This window comes from Leptodactylus fuscus, chromosome 1, assembly GCF_031893055.1.
Source record: "Leptodactylus fuscus isolate aLepFus1 chromosome 1, aLepFus1.hap2, whole genome shotgun sequence".
In the NCBI taxonomy this organism is placed as follows: Eukaryota; Metazoa; Chordata; class Amphibia; order Anura; family Leptodactylidae; genus Leptodactylus; species Leptodactylus fuscus.
In genome coordinates, this window is record NC_134265.1 from 189283665 (window position 1) to 189300779 (window position 17115).

Genomic DNA, 17115 nt, shown 5'->3' on the forward strand with positions numbered 1-17115 from the left:
GGTTTTTGCTGCAGCATTTCCACCACGTCCTGTCCTTAAACAGAATTGTATATTCTGATTTAGAAGTCCATTCACTATCCCATACACTATTTATTAAAAGGGTTTTACCCCCATCAAAACTATTTATTCAGAGAAAAGGCAAGTGTGGTTGCAGAGGGTTTGACCAATGGGACCCAGTGATCACAAAAACTGGGGTCTCAGTCCCCTGTGTGAATAGAGCTGCATACAGGATCACTGCTCTATTCACTGCTGTGGACTTGAAAGAAATGGCACTCGGCTCTCTTGCCATAAACGTAAAGGAAGAAGTGGTCCTGCTTTTGCACTACTGCATTTACACATGATACTCTGGAATCACCGTTCTTGTGATTGTTGGGGGTCTCTTATCTCTGATCATGTGGGTAATGTATAAATGCTTTAGTGACTTAAGCTTTTAGCAAGTATAGGGAGAATACTTTATCATAGATCACTGTGGCAAAAAATTGGCAATTTGTCAAGTTACAAAAAAAAGTAAAATATATTATCTTATACTATCTATGAGCTTTCAGACGCTTCATCTCATAGCGTCTTCCTTTTCAGAGAGTCATTTTTGATTCTCTTGATGAATATGAAACTTGAAAACAGGATTGCTGTCATTTGTGTCAATTGTTCAGCAATGCCCCATGCAGATAAGATGACAAATACACCACTCCAAATACAGGTCTCAAACAGTTTCACTTATTTGTCCGATTTGTAAAAGTTTGTTTTCAGTCCAGTTTATTAACTTTCTCCTTACTAGCTGATACATAAATATGTAAAATGCTAAGGTTTGTGAAAGCACAGTGCACTTTATAATCATGCATACGTCTTGTATAAAGCCCGTACAATTAGAGATGTGGTTACACTACCCTACATAGGAAGTTTTGCCCAATTCCCCCTCTAGGTAGTAAAGGAATACAATACAATTAATTTGCTGCAGCATTTCCTGTACAAATTACTGTGATATTCCTAGCAGCAAACATCTACACAAACGGAATACACCCTTCCATGCGTTTTTATACTTTACAATATAAACATAGAAAACAGCAGTTGCATCTAAAAAATCCATAATTTGATAATGTAGTAAACATACAATGCCTAGTATAATATCCATAGCCAAAATACCACATTCTATTAAGAAAAAGCCTATAGATCTCACACTTTTTTGGAGATCTAGTATGACAGCACATGGACGTTAGTTGTACACACTATACATTAAATTGTTACCAGCACAATTACATAACACGCAAACTTTACTTTGGTAAAACCTAATCACTGGGTTTAAATTAGAAAAATAAAAAAATAATCTATTGATTATAATTTACTAAATGGTCCACGGTTGTAGAATCCTACATAGCTGAACAATTAACAAGTAATATCAGTGGCAATACTTCAGGAATTAAATCACAAGGAATGAATACTTCCTTTAATCGCACACCAAAAATATCATGAGAACTTTAACCTAGGATGCTCCACTTAAAATATATTTAATACTTAGATAATAATATAATCCTTGGCAAAGTATACTGTCACATTTCCCTGCATAGCCTAAATTGAATGAAGGTAATAAAAACTAACATATCTAGAAAATTCTGCTCAATAAATTGATATCACCACTGAGTAAAAATACATCTTCTAAAAATAGTGCTTTAAATACAGTACACAACACGCATGGGATTTGTTTGATTCTCTGAGGGGGTAACTAACACAATGGTCAGTTCAGGGATCCTTCCTACTTTGCTCTTGCTTCAAGTGTTTGGACACTAATCACGGGGGGTGGGGGGTGGCTAAAATAATTTATTCTTGATACATACAGGCAGAACCACAATAGAAAATAATTACCCAGTGCACAGTGTCTAAGCCACAAATAACCACACTGCACCCTGAAAACCATGTTGTAGCATGCAGACGCTACTTGTTAACTCTTGTCAAAGGTAGAATAATATCTACAATATGTTTACAACCCTACAGCCCTGATTTTTTTTGTTTTTTTTGTTACTGAAACAGTAATCGGAAGCCGCAAGGGCTGCATCACATGGTTGCAACGCAGGAAAAGTATACTATGGAAGCAGAATTCTGTGTCAGGATCCCTCAGAAGGCATCAACAGGACTCAGGTCCTCTTATTCCTCGAGGCTGCACTGCAGTGTTTTACTGAGAAGTTCCAGTGTGGACTTTTGCTCTTAGCTTCCACTGTCATTAGAAAGAGTAACAGGATCTCCTTTTGAGTCTTTGGAGCTTGAGGAGGTTTTCTTCTGCTTTTGTTTAGATTTCTTTAGCATATGAACCTATAAAAAAAAAACTCTAAAAGTCAAACTAATAGATGCATAAAATCACATATCTATAATTTTAAGCCAGAAGAAAAAGTCCAAATAGGCTTAAAAAACAAAACAAAAAAAATATCACTCACCTACACCTAGTCACTTCCACTGTAAGATTTACCAGCTTCCAGCTGGTCTCTACTTTCATGCTCCTTCATGGCACACAGAAAATACTGCTGGGGTCAGTCACTGACTTCCAGACATTGCTAGGTATTTCATGTGTATCAAGACAGGACCAGGAAAATGGAGACAAGTATAAACCTTTTGAGCATCCAAATGATATCGGCAAAGGATCAGTGAGGCTGAACTGAAATGATGGGGTCAAAGTGCTAAGCTGAGCAGTTCTAGCCCCTCAGTTTAGTAATCAAAGGGAGTGTCAGCATCTGAAACCCCACCAACCAGAATTTTTACCATGTCACTATGACATGTCAGAGGATTGAAAAGTGATAGCTAGCTACCCTTAAAGCGTACCTTCTGTTATAAACAACTTTTAAGAAATAGTGCATTTAAATATAATACATTTTGTATTATATCTTATTAAGAATATGTTTCTTTTCTTACTTATTAAGCTATTCTCCTGCTCCTTATCTTCAATTTGACTGCTTGTTTACATAACATTGGTCTCCATATTCAGCCTCACACACAGACTTCTATGCATAAGGGGGTGGAGTAGGGAGCTGCTACTGGCTGGCTAATTGATTTATTGCCTCATTCTGTGCACTAGTTGCCTCTTATCCACAATCATGCAGTGTTGAAAGAGCTCGGTGTAGCAGGATGTAGAAGCAGCAATTATCTGAGTGCCTTTTCTTTCAGCTTCTTTACACCCCACTCCCCTCTTCATAACCTAATATGTAGAAGATAAGTCAGCCTGAAAAAGTAGAGAAAGATTAAGACTACTAATGTATTACTACTACTACTACTACTAATAAAAACATTGTATTAACATATACTATTAGTTTAAGACAATTTGTTTATAATTGGAGGTACGCTTTAAATAAATAAGTTGCATGCGCCCTGGAAGGTATTGATGGTCCTGCAAAAAAAAACAAACAAACAAACAAAAAAAAAAACATAAGGACTTATTCTGAAAATAAAAGCCATTTTGAAAGAAAAGTCTTTGGGTGTGCACACTGTCAAAAACTAGGACATGTCCCATAGCTGGTTGTTTTTCACAGATAACACAAACTTAGGTCTATGAGGGATCTGTGAAAAGTATGCAGAGTGGTGCACCTTAGAAGTAACAGCCATTTTAGAGGTCTTACCTTTGGTCCTGCAGCTGAAATAATTATTTGTCCTGGTGGCTGGATCCATGGTTCGCCATCAACTTGGACTGGAATAGGTTTTAGAAGTGTTACACGGAAGTACGAACCCTGGGCAATTCGAATACCTGACCGAAGTCCTCCTTGAACTTGCCCCTGACACACACAAAAAAACAAAAAAAGCTATTAATTATGTTAAAAGTCAGTGGGGCAGATTCATTAAAGCCTTGTATGCCAGTTTTCTGACAAAAGCATAAAAAGTCAATAGTTTTTGTTCCACTCTCTACTTTCCTGAGAAGGAGACGTGACAAAGACATGCAGTGGGCAGTACCATCAACCCCACCATATATATAGTCATGTACGCAGGAAATCCGGTGTAAATGATGCTGGATATCCATGTAAGCTATGAGCTGACGTAGATTTACTGCCCAGTGGTGAATGCATCTAATCTATGATGAGGCACACCCTCTGCCAGTGATGTGGTTATGAAGAATGGCTATAATAATGCAAGTCTTCATAAATGAAAAAAGTGATACTGTCACAATTTACAACAACTCCATAGGATCCAGTCTACAATTCAAATATACAATCCATTTAAGGTCCAGTTTGCAGTGTTTTTCTGGCTAAAAACATTGATATCACATCATTGGTGGTCTGACATCTTACCACCCCCAATGATCAGATGTTCTCAACAGTTGATACACAGAAAATGGAGGAGGAAGCAGGTAGTTCTGTTCTCTATGTGGTGGTCAGAACAGGCTACTGAAAATCAGCTCCTAGTCACTTAAATGGAACTAAACTGCAATAACACTTCAGCCACTACACCAACTACTGTCTGCTTCCTGCTCCTTTCTCTGTTTATCAGCTGCTGAGAATAACTGATAGGTGAGGATGCTGGGTGTTGGATTCAAGTAATCTGATACTGATTACTTATGTTTTGTATAGGATATCAACATTCCTAGACTGTAAAACCCCTCCTTTAAGTTTGAGAACCACCATATGGCCATAGGCAGATCTGTAGTAGAAATCCGCGGTTGATTGGGCAATGGATCCGCATCCGGATTAGCCTCATTATAATTTAAAGGTGTTTATCCCATGAACAGAACCATATTTAAAGAGGACCTTTCATGGTTTGGGCACAGGCAGTTCTATATACTGCTGGAAAGCAGACAGCGCACTGAATTCAGCGCACTGTCAGCTTACCCGATCTGTGCCCTGGGTGAAGAGATATCGGTGCCGGTACCGTAACTCTTCACAGTCAGAAGGGCGTTTCTGACACTCTGTAAGGACCGTCCTTCTGTACAAGCAGCACCGATAGCGCTGTGCTCTGAGACCAGGGAGGAACGACCCCTCTCCTCCTGATAATACTCGTTTATGGACGAGTACTGTGAGCAGAGGGAGCGGCATTCCTTCCCGCTCACACTGTACAGTGCGATATTGAAAAAATTTCAATTCATTAGGTTTACGTATTGGGGTTTCTGTCCTTCTGGTCCATTGGAGGATAATTGATCCGTTTCACAACAGGCACAAATGGAATCAAAGGGATCCCACTGATTATAATGGAGTCAAATAGGGAGTCTGTCGGATGCTTATCTTTTTTAACGGAAATTGCTAGATGAAAAAGTTGGATTTGCGATACTTTTTCACATGGCGATTTCTGGAAGATCTGCACCAGAGATTCCGATGCAGATGTGAACATAGCCTTACATCATTTCTTTACACTAACACTACAGTTGAATTTGTAATATGGATTATTTTGTACCATTTTCAAACATCTCTTCTTTTTCATAGTTAGATTATGGGGATAACGTCTATCCTTAGGGAGAGACCACCTTCTCAGGTGTGTGGAGACTTATACAGCTATAGTTTCTCCACTGCAAGGGAACATGGGAAGAATATGCAAATCTGTCTCCCAAGATGTAAACAGGGAGACAGTGCCTCTGTTATGCTGCCCTCTATAGCAAGCATCCTGAACAACATGCCCGACTTCCCAGAAGCCTTCACTGCATGATGCGAGGTTATAACCAAATCAATTTCTCAGCTACGGACGGCACCGTTTCTGTCTCTTTGGACTTCATCAGCGCAGCCTAGAGAGAATTGATTTGGTTTAAGTGAGAGGCTGCCGTCCGTAGCTGAGAAATTGATTTGGTTATAACCTTGCATCATGCAGTGAAGGCTTCTGGGAAGTCGGGCATGTTGTTCAGGGTGCTTGCTATAGAGGGCAGCATAACAGAGGCACTGTCTCCCTGTTTACATCTTGGGAGACAGATTTGCATATTCTTTCCATTTTCATGGTTAATAATATGAAATCTTATTTGATCTACAGAACACCTAAAGCACTATAGTATTAGTACATTAAAGTAAAAGAAAATTGGGGACCTAATAACACACATTTTATGCCCTTTTTATTTTAATATAAAACTTATATCTCTTCGCTTTATATTCATCAATTATGAGGTTGACACACTCACCATGTGAACCACTCCAGTTACGCCAACAACTTCAAGCAATCCATCATCAATTCTTGGCTTTCCATATCGATTATCATTATCAGAGCCCCATAAATCAGCTCCTGAACCCCAACTGAGAAAAAGCAAGAAATTAGAATATAAATCAGATTGTGCAGTGGTGTTTGCCACATCTATGGATTACGTTATTTACCTGGGAATATTTAGAAAGATAAGTCCTTCAATATTTGGAAGCTCCACTTCTAGCTGGTCAACCTGAAGCTTTAGATCCTTATGCAGATTTCGATTGTGGCTTAGCTTCTGCAAGCCAGCTTTAACATACACACCTTTGTTATGGAACCTTGAAAAGATATACTATATATAATACAAAATAAAAGAAGACTTCCCTGACATTAAGCTACAAGTACACAAAGTAAAAATAACCTGCTATTGAATTTTCCAGGCTCAATTTCACGGGCATGATGAAAATCTAAGCTTAACTCTGCATCTATACCGATTCCACAATAGTTGTTCATTTGTACAATCTGCAAAAACAAAATATAGTATTAAAAAAAAAAAAAAAAAAAAAAAAAAATCCATAACTTTGATTCCTTACTGGACAGAGGAAGTAATCCTACATTCACACAACAGTGAAGATTGGCTGTGTGATGAGACTATTTTTAATGGCTCTCACACATACAATTCACATAGCTCCCATTCACATACAATTTTTTTGACTTTTTCTGTTTAATGTCCTGTACTAAATATTTGTATATATATTATAATATATATATATATATATATATATATATATATATATATATATATATATATATATTGTTATAATTGGATTCTATCAAAAATTTTGAAAAAGATTGACTTGTGGGGCTTTTGCAGTTACAGTAGAGAATGTTACTCCATAACAATTTCGGTGGACAAGCATTGCAATGGCTCTCTCTGCAGTCCCTTCTGTATACTCCAAAGCTATCATCTAAGCTTACTTATGATCAAATCAAAGATAATCAACCGTGATCTAATCATAATGGAGCTTTCTTAGTTTGCAATATAGCAAAGACAAAGATTAAAAATATTAAAAGAACAACGTGCAACTGTCATTTCATTTTATTTGGCTACAGTATAAGGAGGGGCTTGCAGAAAATTTTTGTGGCATATTTTATTAAACTTTTGTACTTCTTTCTATTAGCAAAAAAGGTGGGCGACAGTACTCCAAAGCAATCCTCTGGGAGATCACTCCCATATTCATCCTGTATTGGCAGTATATAAGTTATAGTAAATTCTAAGGAGGATGTGTGTCACTTTAAACAGCTATATTTCCGGTTTTATACTTCCTTAGAAAAGCATTGGTAGTGTTTGAAAGCAGAAACTCTCAGCTTTCCTATGCTACCAATATAGCACTAGCTATAACGGAATCTGAGAAATCACTAGTTTTATATAAGGAGGGAATGCGATTGTTATATGCTGCAGATTTAAGACAATCATACCTTTGGTGGTTCAGGTTCAGATATACCATTTTCCATTGAATCAACAACCTCCTGAGCATCCAGAAGTATAGTCCAACGGTCCATTAGGACATTTTCAGCTTCATCCACAGATATGAGAACCGAATATGGATCTTCCCCACTATAGCCAGCCCCCCATCGAAGTACTCTTCCTAGATCATTTCCTGAGATAATAAAATTACACCTTTAAAATTTCTACACATAAATCTATGACAAAAAAAAAAAGAAAAATGTTAAAAGCATCTTTTTAAAACAAATGATAAATAAGAGCAGATGGAAAAGATGGATCGATGCCCTGATGCATGCAAATTAAGCCTTAAATAAATAACATTTCCTGCTGCTCTTTTACTCCAATTTTCCTCCTATGACTATCATGATCAGTACCGATACTTTATATTTAATGAGGCCGAAGTTCGAAGGAAAAAGAAAAATATTAATAGTGCAATTTTTTTCTTACACCAGAAATAGTGTTCACATATTTTCTTATGGCTCAGGAAGGCGAAAAGATGAAAGAAAAAAAGGAAACTTGAAAACAGAATGGTGCATAAAGCATCCCCTTTGAATTTACCTGTTCCCAGAGGAAGGACTGCTATAGATGGTTCTGTACAAACCAACTTGTGTCGAATTTCCTCAAGGGCACCGAGCACCCAACCAACTGTACCGTCACCACCACACACAAGCACTCGGAAATAGGGAACTTGTGAGAATGCATGAAATCTGAAAAGGTAAGATAATTCCTTAATAGTCCCATCATGGGGAAATTCAGAGTGTTACAGTAGCATGGATAATACAGTAATATATTACAAGAAAAAAAACACATACAAAGCTCAGAATAGAAGATGATAAAGACACTAAGAGTCATAACAAGAAAAAGGAAAAAACTTCAGGATAATTTAGTTCTTTGTGCGTAGTGCTTTAGCTTGATGTTGATTATACAGCCTAACCGTGGTTGAGAGAAAGGACCTCCGATAGCGCTCCTTCTCACTCTTATGGTGAAGCAGTCGGTCGCTGACAGTATTGCCCAGTGCTATCAAGGTCTCATGCATGGGATGGGAGTTATTCTCCAGCATGGAGTACAACTATAAAAGTATAACTATAGTATTTCACAGTCTTAATAGCATTATACAGTATAGCTGTTTTATTCCCACCAACACATTTTTAATGAAAATAAATAAATAAATAAGAATTGAATTACATTTTGATATCACTTTTATTTGTGGAGTGCCTTAAATTGTAGAATTGTTGCCCTCTATCATCAGAGATCATGATATTGCACTTCTTTGCACAATTCCCAACTGACTGAGCGCTCAGCAACTACTATCAGTATTTGTATGCTTTTAGAATAAAGGTTTGGATAATGTTATGTTCACACTGATTTTTGAACAGTTTTTGAGCATTGAGTAATGTGAACCAGTTTTTGGAGCGAAATCGGCTCTCAATTCCACGGCAAATTCCGCCGTGTGAACATACCCTAAGGCCTTATTTATCCAACTGTTCCATATTTCATATGCCAAACACCCGTGAAAAGAAAGTTTCTGAAGTCTATTTTTACCGGCCATCAAAACAGATCGCAATCTGAGTGCCTTTAAAAAATAACCCATTGACTAATATTGAGTTTGTGTAGCCATCAAAACAGACAAGTATAGGACACGTCAGTTTATTTTAACTGACTGGTTAAGACAAAAGGCGAATCTATGAATGCACCATATACTTTCATGGTCTTTACAACGGCTTTATGATGGCTGTTCAGAAAACAGATATCACGTGGTCATGTGAAAAAAGCATTATCCAGTGACTAGAGCTGATTAATATTTTTATGCTTCCTGGATAATTGCATTAATGTTTAACTTTTGTTTCTATTTGTATCGGAGAAAAACTAAAGGGGTTATCTGGCTTTTTAATTTGGTGTACTATCCAGCTGATCAGCTGATTTCACTTGCTGTACTTTTAAAGAGCTATACCCATCTCCAGGCTCATACTTAAACATGTAGCGTATGATAACTGAAGTGTTGTGTCTAATACATTGCTTTATCTATCTCACTTTTTTTTTTTTTTTAGAAACTGCTGAAAAGGTTTACTCAGTTTACAACTTGTTGCCTAGATTTCAGACAACCTCTGCTATCTAGCTGCAATGGCTGGGCTAGTGACGTTAGTCTTTATTCCTGGTCCACTTCTACTCTATGACAGTAGAGACTCTGATCAAGTTCTGTTCCTGCCCTTATTCGAACTCAGGAGCTATCTATGCATGTGCATATTCTAAATTGTACACTGTTATGGAAGGACTTATTGTCTCTGAGTGTACTGCAGACCCAACCTTTATATCACGTTAAGCACACCCACCAACCTGTCACTAAAACCAAAAAGTGGTGGGGTGAGCAGACAGGTGAGCAGGTGAAACTCTTAGATGGGACAAGCCCTCTAATCTAGTGACCAATATATGCATACAGTCAGGGAACACCAGATATACTATCCCTATGACTCTAAAAAATAATCCTAAAACTTGAGTATGCTTTACCAGGTCCATGCAGAAGTTCATTGCTGCTTTCATAGTGAAACCTTGCTAACACAGGAAACTAACATCATCAGATACTAAAAGGAATGGAATATTCCAGAAAATTAAAATTTAGCAGTCCTTATAACTAAAGCTATCATCATAAAAGCAGGAGTGAATAACATTCTTTTATCTGACACATACTAGGTGGCACTGTTGCTTTCATGTAGTGATATGTTAAATCAGATGCATTTATTGTGTAAAGCATGTAAAGGTTTGTATTAAATATATTTATATACAAAGTAATTGTAGAGCATGCCCTATGTACAAAGGAATGCTGATATATCACAGATATGCAGAGGAGTACAACAAATTGCATCACTTGTTATTTACATGAAGCCAGAATCTCCTTCAGAAGTAAACTTCATTTATTGCGGATTTCAGATGCACCACAACTACCATGTATAAATCCAGCCTTAAAAATGGACAAAACTAACAGCACAGCCCTGAATAACAATTGAGCTGTTCAATCAAATCTGAATTAACCCCTTTTTAGGAGTGGGGGTGGACTACATCACCAAAGCAATATTTTAACATATATTTTAATGCTGTGGTTTTTTTTACGTTGTTTCTTTGTCTACTCCAATATTTGTTTCTTTTTTTTTCTATGGGACACTAGGGCTTTTTAATTATTTGACATTAGAGAGGATATCAACTCATTTTGTAGGTCTTTATAAGGAAAATGGTAAAAACAGAAAGATGTATTTCCTTATTTGTATTTCATTTATATATAGAGGCAAGCAGAAAAGATACAGATCACATCTTCCCTGCATGTCTCTAAGTTTTCGCTGACATCATCCATACCTCTCAACCATCCCAGATTCCGTGGGACATTCCCAGATTGTGTCCCACCATTCCGGTCGGCAGGAGGTATGTCCCGGTTTCAACTCATCTGCGTCCGGAGGAGTTGACTACATTGGTGAATGAAGGAGGTGCTGTCGGCTGACAGCTCCTGCTTCACCACTGTGCTCCGGCCCCGGGAGCTGTTGGCACATTGTGATGACATCACTCACATCGCACCTACAGCTCCAAAAACAATCTGACTGAGACTGAAGACAGAATGGCAGGGGAATGAGGAAAGGTGAGTGTCTGTTTTTTATGTTAAACATTGAGGGCAAATTGAGGAGGAACATGATTAAGGAGACACATGAAACTAGGGGTAGATGAAGGAGGGCAGATGAAGGATGACATTAAAATGGTGGCAGATGAAAAGGGGACATGAAACTGGGTGTAGAGATAGAGAGGGGACATGAAGCTGGGGGCAGAGATGGAGGGGGGACATGAAGCTGGGGGAAGATGAAGGGGGGCACTTAAACTGGGGGGATATTAAGAGGGACATTAAACTGGGGACAACTGGAGGGGAAAATTAAACTATGGGGGTCATTGGAGGAGGACATTAAACCGTGGGAGTAGCCAGATAGGGACCCATTTACCTCCAGTTTCCCCCAGTTTTGTGTTATCATATTATTTTCCATAATGCTGGATGGGGTCTTGCCCCCATCCTCATGTTTACAGACGAGGCCTGTGTGCCATTGCGTCATCTGTTTCTTTGCTTTGTTTTTGTCCTTTTCTGTTATTCTTGAAAAACTTTAATAGAATCTGATTACCAGTAAACATAAAAGTAGAGTTGAGGAATCAGAGATTCTGCATTTGGGAGAACAGCATTAATAATAAAGGTTGTATTCACTTTTTTTTTTTTTTTTTGTGCAAAGGAAGAAAATATTTCAGTCCTAGTTCAGCATCAGGCCACCATTGTCACAGACAACAGCACCCATATGCATGAGATCAGCCTTAATTAGCAGGAGAACTTGGCAAGTGATCAGTTTCCCTGCAGCATTACAACAGGTAAAATGAAGGGCTCCATTTGAAATTAAAGCGTCATCTATGTAGTGTACAGATGTGTCAGATCCTAAAGAGAGTTTTTAGCTGATAATCTTAAAGATTCTCTCGGGAAGGGGGGTGAAGGAATATATATGTGTGTGTATGTGTGACTTCACTTCATTCCATTTCAGACGAGTGGAAATTTTGAGTCTACACCAACAACTTGTCTGTTCCCATAGTTACAAAAACACAAACACACATTTCTGTGTCTGTCGTTGACTCTACCTGCATTATGTTCTTTCCCTTATTTAAAGAAGACCACCATAGCTCTTTACAGTCAGAAGGGCGTTCTTGACAGTCAGTCAGGAACGTCCTTCTCCACAGCAGTGCCTATCGCGCTATACAGTGTGAGTGGAGAGGAACGCCCCCTCCCTCTGCTCACAGTGCTCGTCCATAGACGAGTATTATCAGGAGGGGAGGGGGCGTTCCTCCCCGCTCACACAGCACAGCGTGATAGGCGCTGCTTTGAAGAAGGACGTATCTGACGGTCAGGAACGCCCTTCTGACTGTTAAAGCGCTACGGTACTGGGACCAATAGCTCTTTACCCGGGTTATAGACCGGGAAAGCCAATAGTGCGCTGAATTCAGCGCACTGTCAGATTTCCAGCAGTATATAGAACTGCCTGTGCCCAAATCGGTGAAAGGTCCTCTTTAAGTGTGAAGCTTTGACTAGCTTTTGGAGAAAACAGTAACCACACATTCTTGAGACTTTAAAGTTTAAACAAATGATTTTCTAGTTAAAAATATCAGGACTTATTGAAATATCTTTCAACTGAATAAAATGCATCTAAGGTTCACACCTGTGCCTTCTCTCCATTCGGAAACTGCTTGAAAAATGTGGAGAGAAAAGTCCTGCAAGAATTTTTTAGGCAGAAACCTCGGCTACAACCTGAAAGTCTGAACTTCGTGTAAAACAGAATTCTCAACAAGGTCTCTGGACTTTCTTGTGTGTAATTCTATTTCATATTAATTGAAAAGAGAAACAGCTTTTTTAAAAAAAAAAATAATAATTATAAACTGACAAAGAAAAAAGAAACCAAAATCTTGATTTACTGAACTGAATATCCAAAGTGCTGAGCTGTAAAAGAATAAAGACCAAAACATACATTTCATGCACTGAGCTACAGGGTACATGTGGCATCAGGAGGCTTGCAGCACATAACTGTATTCTGTGTTAAAATTTGCAAAAACCAACATACCCAGGAAGAGGACCTCCGTTTGTTAGTTCAAAAACTTGATGTGGATTCAAGAGTTTGCGAAAACTGTAGAGAAGATCACGGCCTTTCAGACCTCCACTCTTAGGGTTGACAAATACCAGAAGAGGACAGGAACTCTGAGGTAATTTTTCATGCTAGAAAAAAAAAAACAACATTTAGTTTAATAATAATTTAATATCAAGACATAAACTAGTTAGGAAGATATAATGGTGCCGTAATAGCGGAAGCAAGCTGTAGTAAAAAAAAAAAAAAAAAAAAAAAAGCTCTTCATTATTTGTTGGCAGTGAGGGTATTGTTGAGGGGATATACTGGTAAGTAATAGATCTCCACGAAAACGGTGCGGGACCCTATCTCCACCAACGGGACAGCAACTGTATCCCTAACTCAGTTGAGGGGATATACGGTTTGGCAAACCTGGATTGGACTGTTGAGGTACAAAGAAGAGATTGGTTGCTTGGCTCAACTGGCCTGGCTTAGAGATTGAAGTAGCTGGTGGGTGCCCTGGTCTGTGGTTTGTTGCAGAGGAGAATGGAGAACTGTGAGGTGCACAATATGCTGTGGAGACAGGAGGCTGTGGTGCTTGTAGGGGAATACACTAAGAACAGAGATTTAGGTTGTGTGTGTACCTTCAGTTTATAAAGGAAAATGCAAGGTAGAAGAACTCTGGTTTGGTTTCAAAGTGAATTCTATTAAGGTAGTATGTCTTTCACTGAAATCTGGAGGCATGGGGATGTGCTGAATTGTAATATTGTGATTCGTAGTTTTCAGGTTGTACGGATAAATAGAGATGTAAGAGTGCCAGGGAAAAGTAAGGGGGATGGCTTCGCACTATATGTTAACAATTGGTGGTGTTATCAGGGCTATGTTTCTGTGAAGAAGTGCTGCCCCAAAACTGAAGTTATGGTTCTGAGTCTACACCTCTACTATCTATCTACATGAGGAGTTTATGGTGGTTACAATGTACATTATACCAACTTGTTATCCAACTATTTGCCTGTGATATGGTCCGGAGAGTAACTACATGAATTCAGATGAGGTAGCCCAATTTAGAACTTATCATAATGGGGGACTTGAATCGTATCATAGTAACTAAGAACCTACAAAAATTCCATCAATGTTCTTGCACAAAATAAGTACACTTGATTTGCTCTACACTACACTGATGCGAATGATACATGTATTGCTTGTGCTATGCTACAGTTGGGGCACTCTAATCATAATTTAGTCTTCCTATAACAAAACTATTCTCCAGTGGGTCGGAACAACTTAGTTATCACAGGAAGGTCAGATGCTGGACCAAGGAAAGGGGAAGAAGCATAGCAAGCATATTTTGATATTACGGTTTGAGAGGTGTTAGGGTATCTAGGAAAGGGTATGTTAATGAGATTGGTGACTGTGTGACTGTCTACATCAATTTCTGTATGGAGGTGGTTGTCCTTGCAGAGAAGGTTAAAAGGTACCCTAACAGTAAGTTGTGAACTACCAAGGACTTAAAGGAGCTTCAAAGTAGGAAAAAGGAGACCTTCGGGAGTTTGGATAATGATATGTTTATGAGTGTGCAGAAAGAGCTAAAAGTGAGAACCAGGGAGAGAAAAAAAATTGTACAGGAAAATAGGTGGAAAGAAAACTTGTGCTAAATAATACAAGGGAGGTATGGTCTGGCCTTGCAAAAAAACAAAAACAAAAAACAAAAGATAAAAACCAAAATCAATGACTATAAAAGTAATGCCTGACAGTGTGGGAAGTGGCTTAACCAAGACTAGCGAATTAAACACTGATGCTTGGGAGGCAGAGAAGATGTCTTCCTGGTGGGTTCAGGTTTTCTAGCTACAAGCTGGTCAGAAAGACAAAAGTTCAGTAATAGTCTACCACCAAAAGAACTTACCTGGCTCTTAGTCCTGTGGTACAATGCATTACACCATTAAACGTGAGAAAAGAAAGACAAAGATTCATATGTGACACATAACAGTGATCTACTTTACTAGAGTTCCACTAACCTTCAACTACATAGCAATTGTATTTACAGTTGCAATCAAAATTATTCAACCCACATTGCAAAAAGGACTGCAGAGTTAGCAGGCCAAACCATCGACTATGGACAGACAGGAGCAGCAAAGCTCCTCTAATTAAGGAAAAATGCAATGCTTGAATTTCTGTTTAACTATGCAACAATCTATTCATCCAATTATACAATGTCAATAATTGTATAATAGATCATTTTATTTTAAAGCCAGTGTCAAAGTGGGTAACCTTTACTACTCCAACTCCACAACTAGGATGCCACATCCCTGATGGAAATTGGGTTTATTAGCAACATTTACAAAAGTTGCAATCAAACAAGAACAATGTAAATAGATCGACACAGCTGCATAATTCTACAACATGCCACTTTTAACCCCTTCCTGCACAGACATTTTTTCAATTTTGTTTTTGATGCCTCGCCTTCCAAACCCCATAACTTTTTTATTTTTTTAGTTCACAGAGCTTGAGGCTTATGTCTGCGGGAGAAATTGTACTATTTATTACTCTGTACGATGTACTGGGAATCTGGAAATAAAATTCAGAATGGGGTAATATTTGGATAAAAACTGCTTTGTATGACTTTCTTATGGGCTTTGTTTGTACTTGGGCTTCCCAACTCAATGTCACATGTTGGTATAAAATGCAGTTTGAATATAGGTTTCAATTGCAATGAAAATTAAGGGGCTCTGTAGATGAGGCATGGCACCCGGATACTAATTCAACAAGATCTGTTTTTTAAAAGCCCACTAGAACACACGCAAATACAAAAATGCCCAAAAATCATCCCCGAGTAGCCATGACTACAACAGTACAAGATACTCACCACACAGAACATTGCAATAAAACACATTATTAAATTAAATATAATGACAGACATATATGAAAAAAGGGAGACACTGAAACATGACCACAATAAAGTGAATCTTAACATGAAATGGTATGTATAATCAAGATATTAAAATGCATATATAAATATACTATGCTTCTAAGGGGAGCTCGACTCGCACTTTACTGTGGTCATGTTTCAGTGTACCCCCTTTTTTCATATTTGTGTCTATTTCATTGTTTTTCATTTAATAAACGTGTTTTATTGTAATTTTCTGTCTGATGAGGTTCTCGTGCTGTAGTGGTCTTTAAAAGCCTAGTGGCGCTCCTTCAATTTGGCACCCACACATGGGGCATTTTTGTGCTTTGGAGAAATTGCAGAATAAATTTTGTAATTCATTTTCTCCTTTAACGCTCTGTGAATGTAAAAAAAAAAACAAAAAAAACTTAAACTTCTGAATTTCATCACCATATTGTTTTAATTCCTGTAAAATGGTTAAAGGTTTAAACTTCTCAAATTCTGTTTTGATTTATTAGAGGAGCACAGTTTTGAAAATGGCTTGATTTATGTGGCTTCTTGTATACAGGCCTTTAAAATCTGCTTCAGAACTGAAGTGGTCCCGACAAAATGGGTTTGGGACATTTTCTTGCAAACCAATTACATTGCTTTTAGGTTAGGTTCTCATCTGCGCATGGGTCTCCATTGTCTGGGTCTGCTGGGGAACGCGAATGATGGAGGGTCGGACTGGTAAAATAGCGGTTACCCGCGGACACCATAATGGGGACTGCTTTTTTTTAAAAAAAATACTGAAACCAGCAGAGAGAAAAGTCTTTTATGCAGAACTGTTCTTTCTGACCATTTTTGAACCTAGAACACTATGCTAAAAAAGCGCACTGCCACAGAAAATGTTTAGCAAAAAATATATAAAGCTTTATTTAAATACATTTTAAAACATATATAGGACAGAAATAATGAATGGGGTGATACAACCAAACAGAACAATGAAGGCCCAAGATGGAATACTAATGGTTAATGATGAATAAATGACACTTACATTA

At 38.1% G+C, this 17115-nt stretch overlaps 1 protein-coding gene across 1 annotated transcript in view; it reads right to left on the reverse strand.

Moving 5' to 3' along the window:
• Positions 1–512: 512 nt before the first annotated feature.
• The window catches only part of DGKQ (diacylglycerol kinase theta), a 121640-nt gene continuing 105037 nt past the window's right edge, over positions 513–17115 (reverse strand). The window contains exons 16-23 of the mRNA XM_075280420.1: positions 13192–13343; positions 8129–8277; positions 7543–7724; positions 6485–6585; positions 6255–6401; positions 6065–6176; positions 3597–3749; positions 513–2301 (exon numbers count right to left, since the gene is read on the reverse strand). Coding sequence (XP_075136521.1) covers positions 2197–2301; positions 3597–3749; positions 6065–6176; positions 6255–6401; positions 6485–6585; positions 7543–7724; positions 8129–8277; positions 13192–13343 — 1101 coding nt within the window. The 3' untranslated portion in view covers positions 513–2196. The remainder of the gene's footprint in view (positions 2302–3596; positions 3750–6064; positions 6177–6254; positions 6402–6484; positions 6586–7542; positions 7725–8128; positions 8278–13191; positions 13344–17115) is intronic.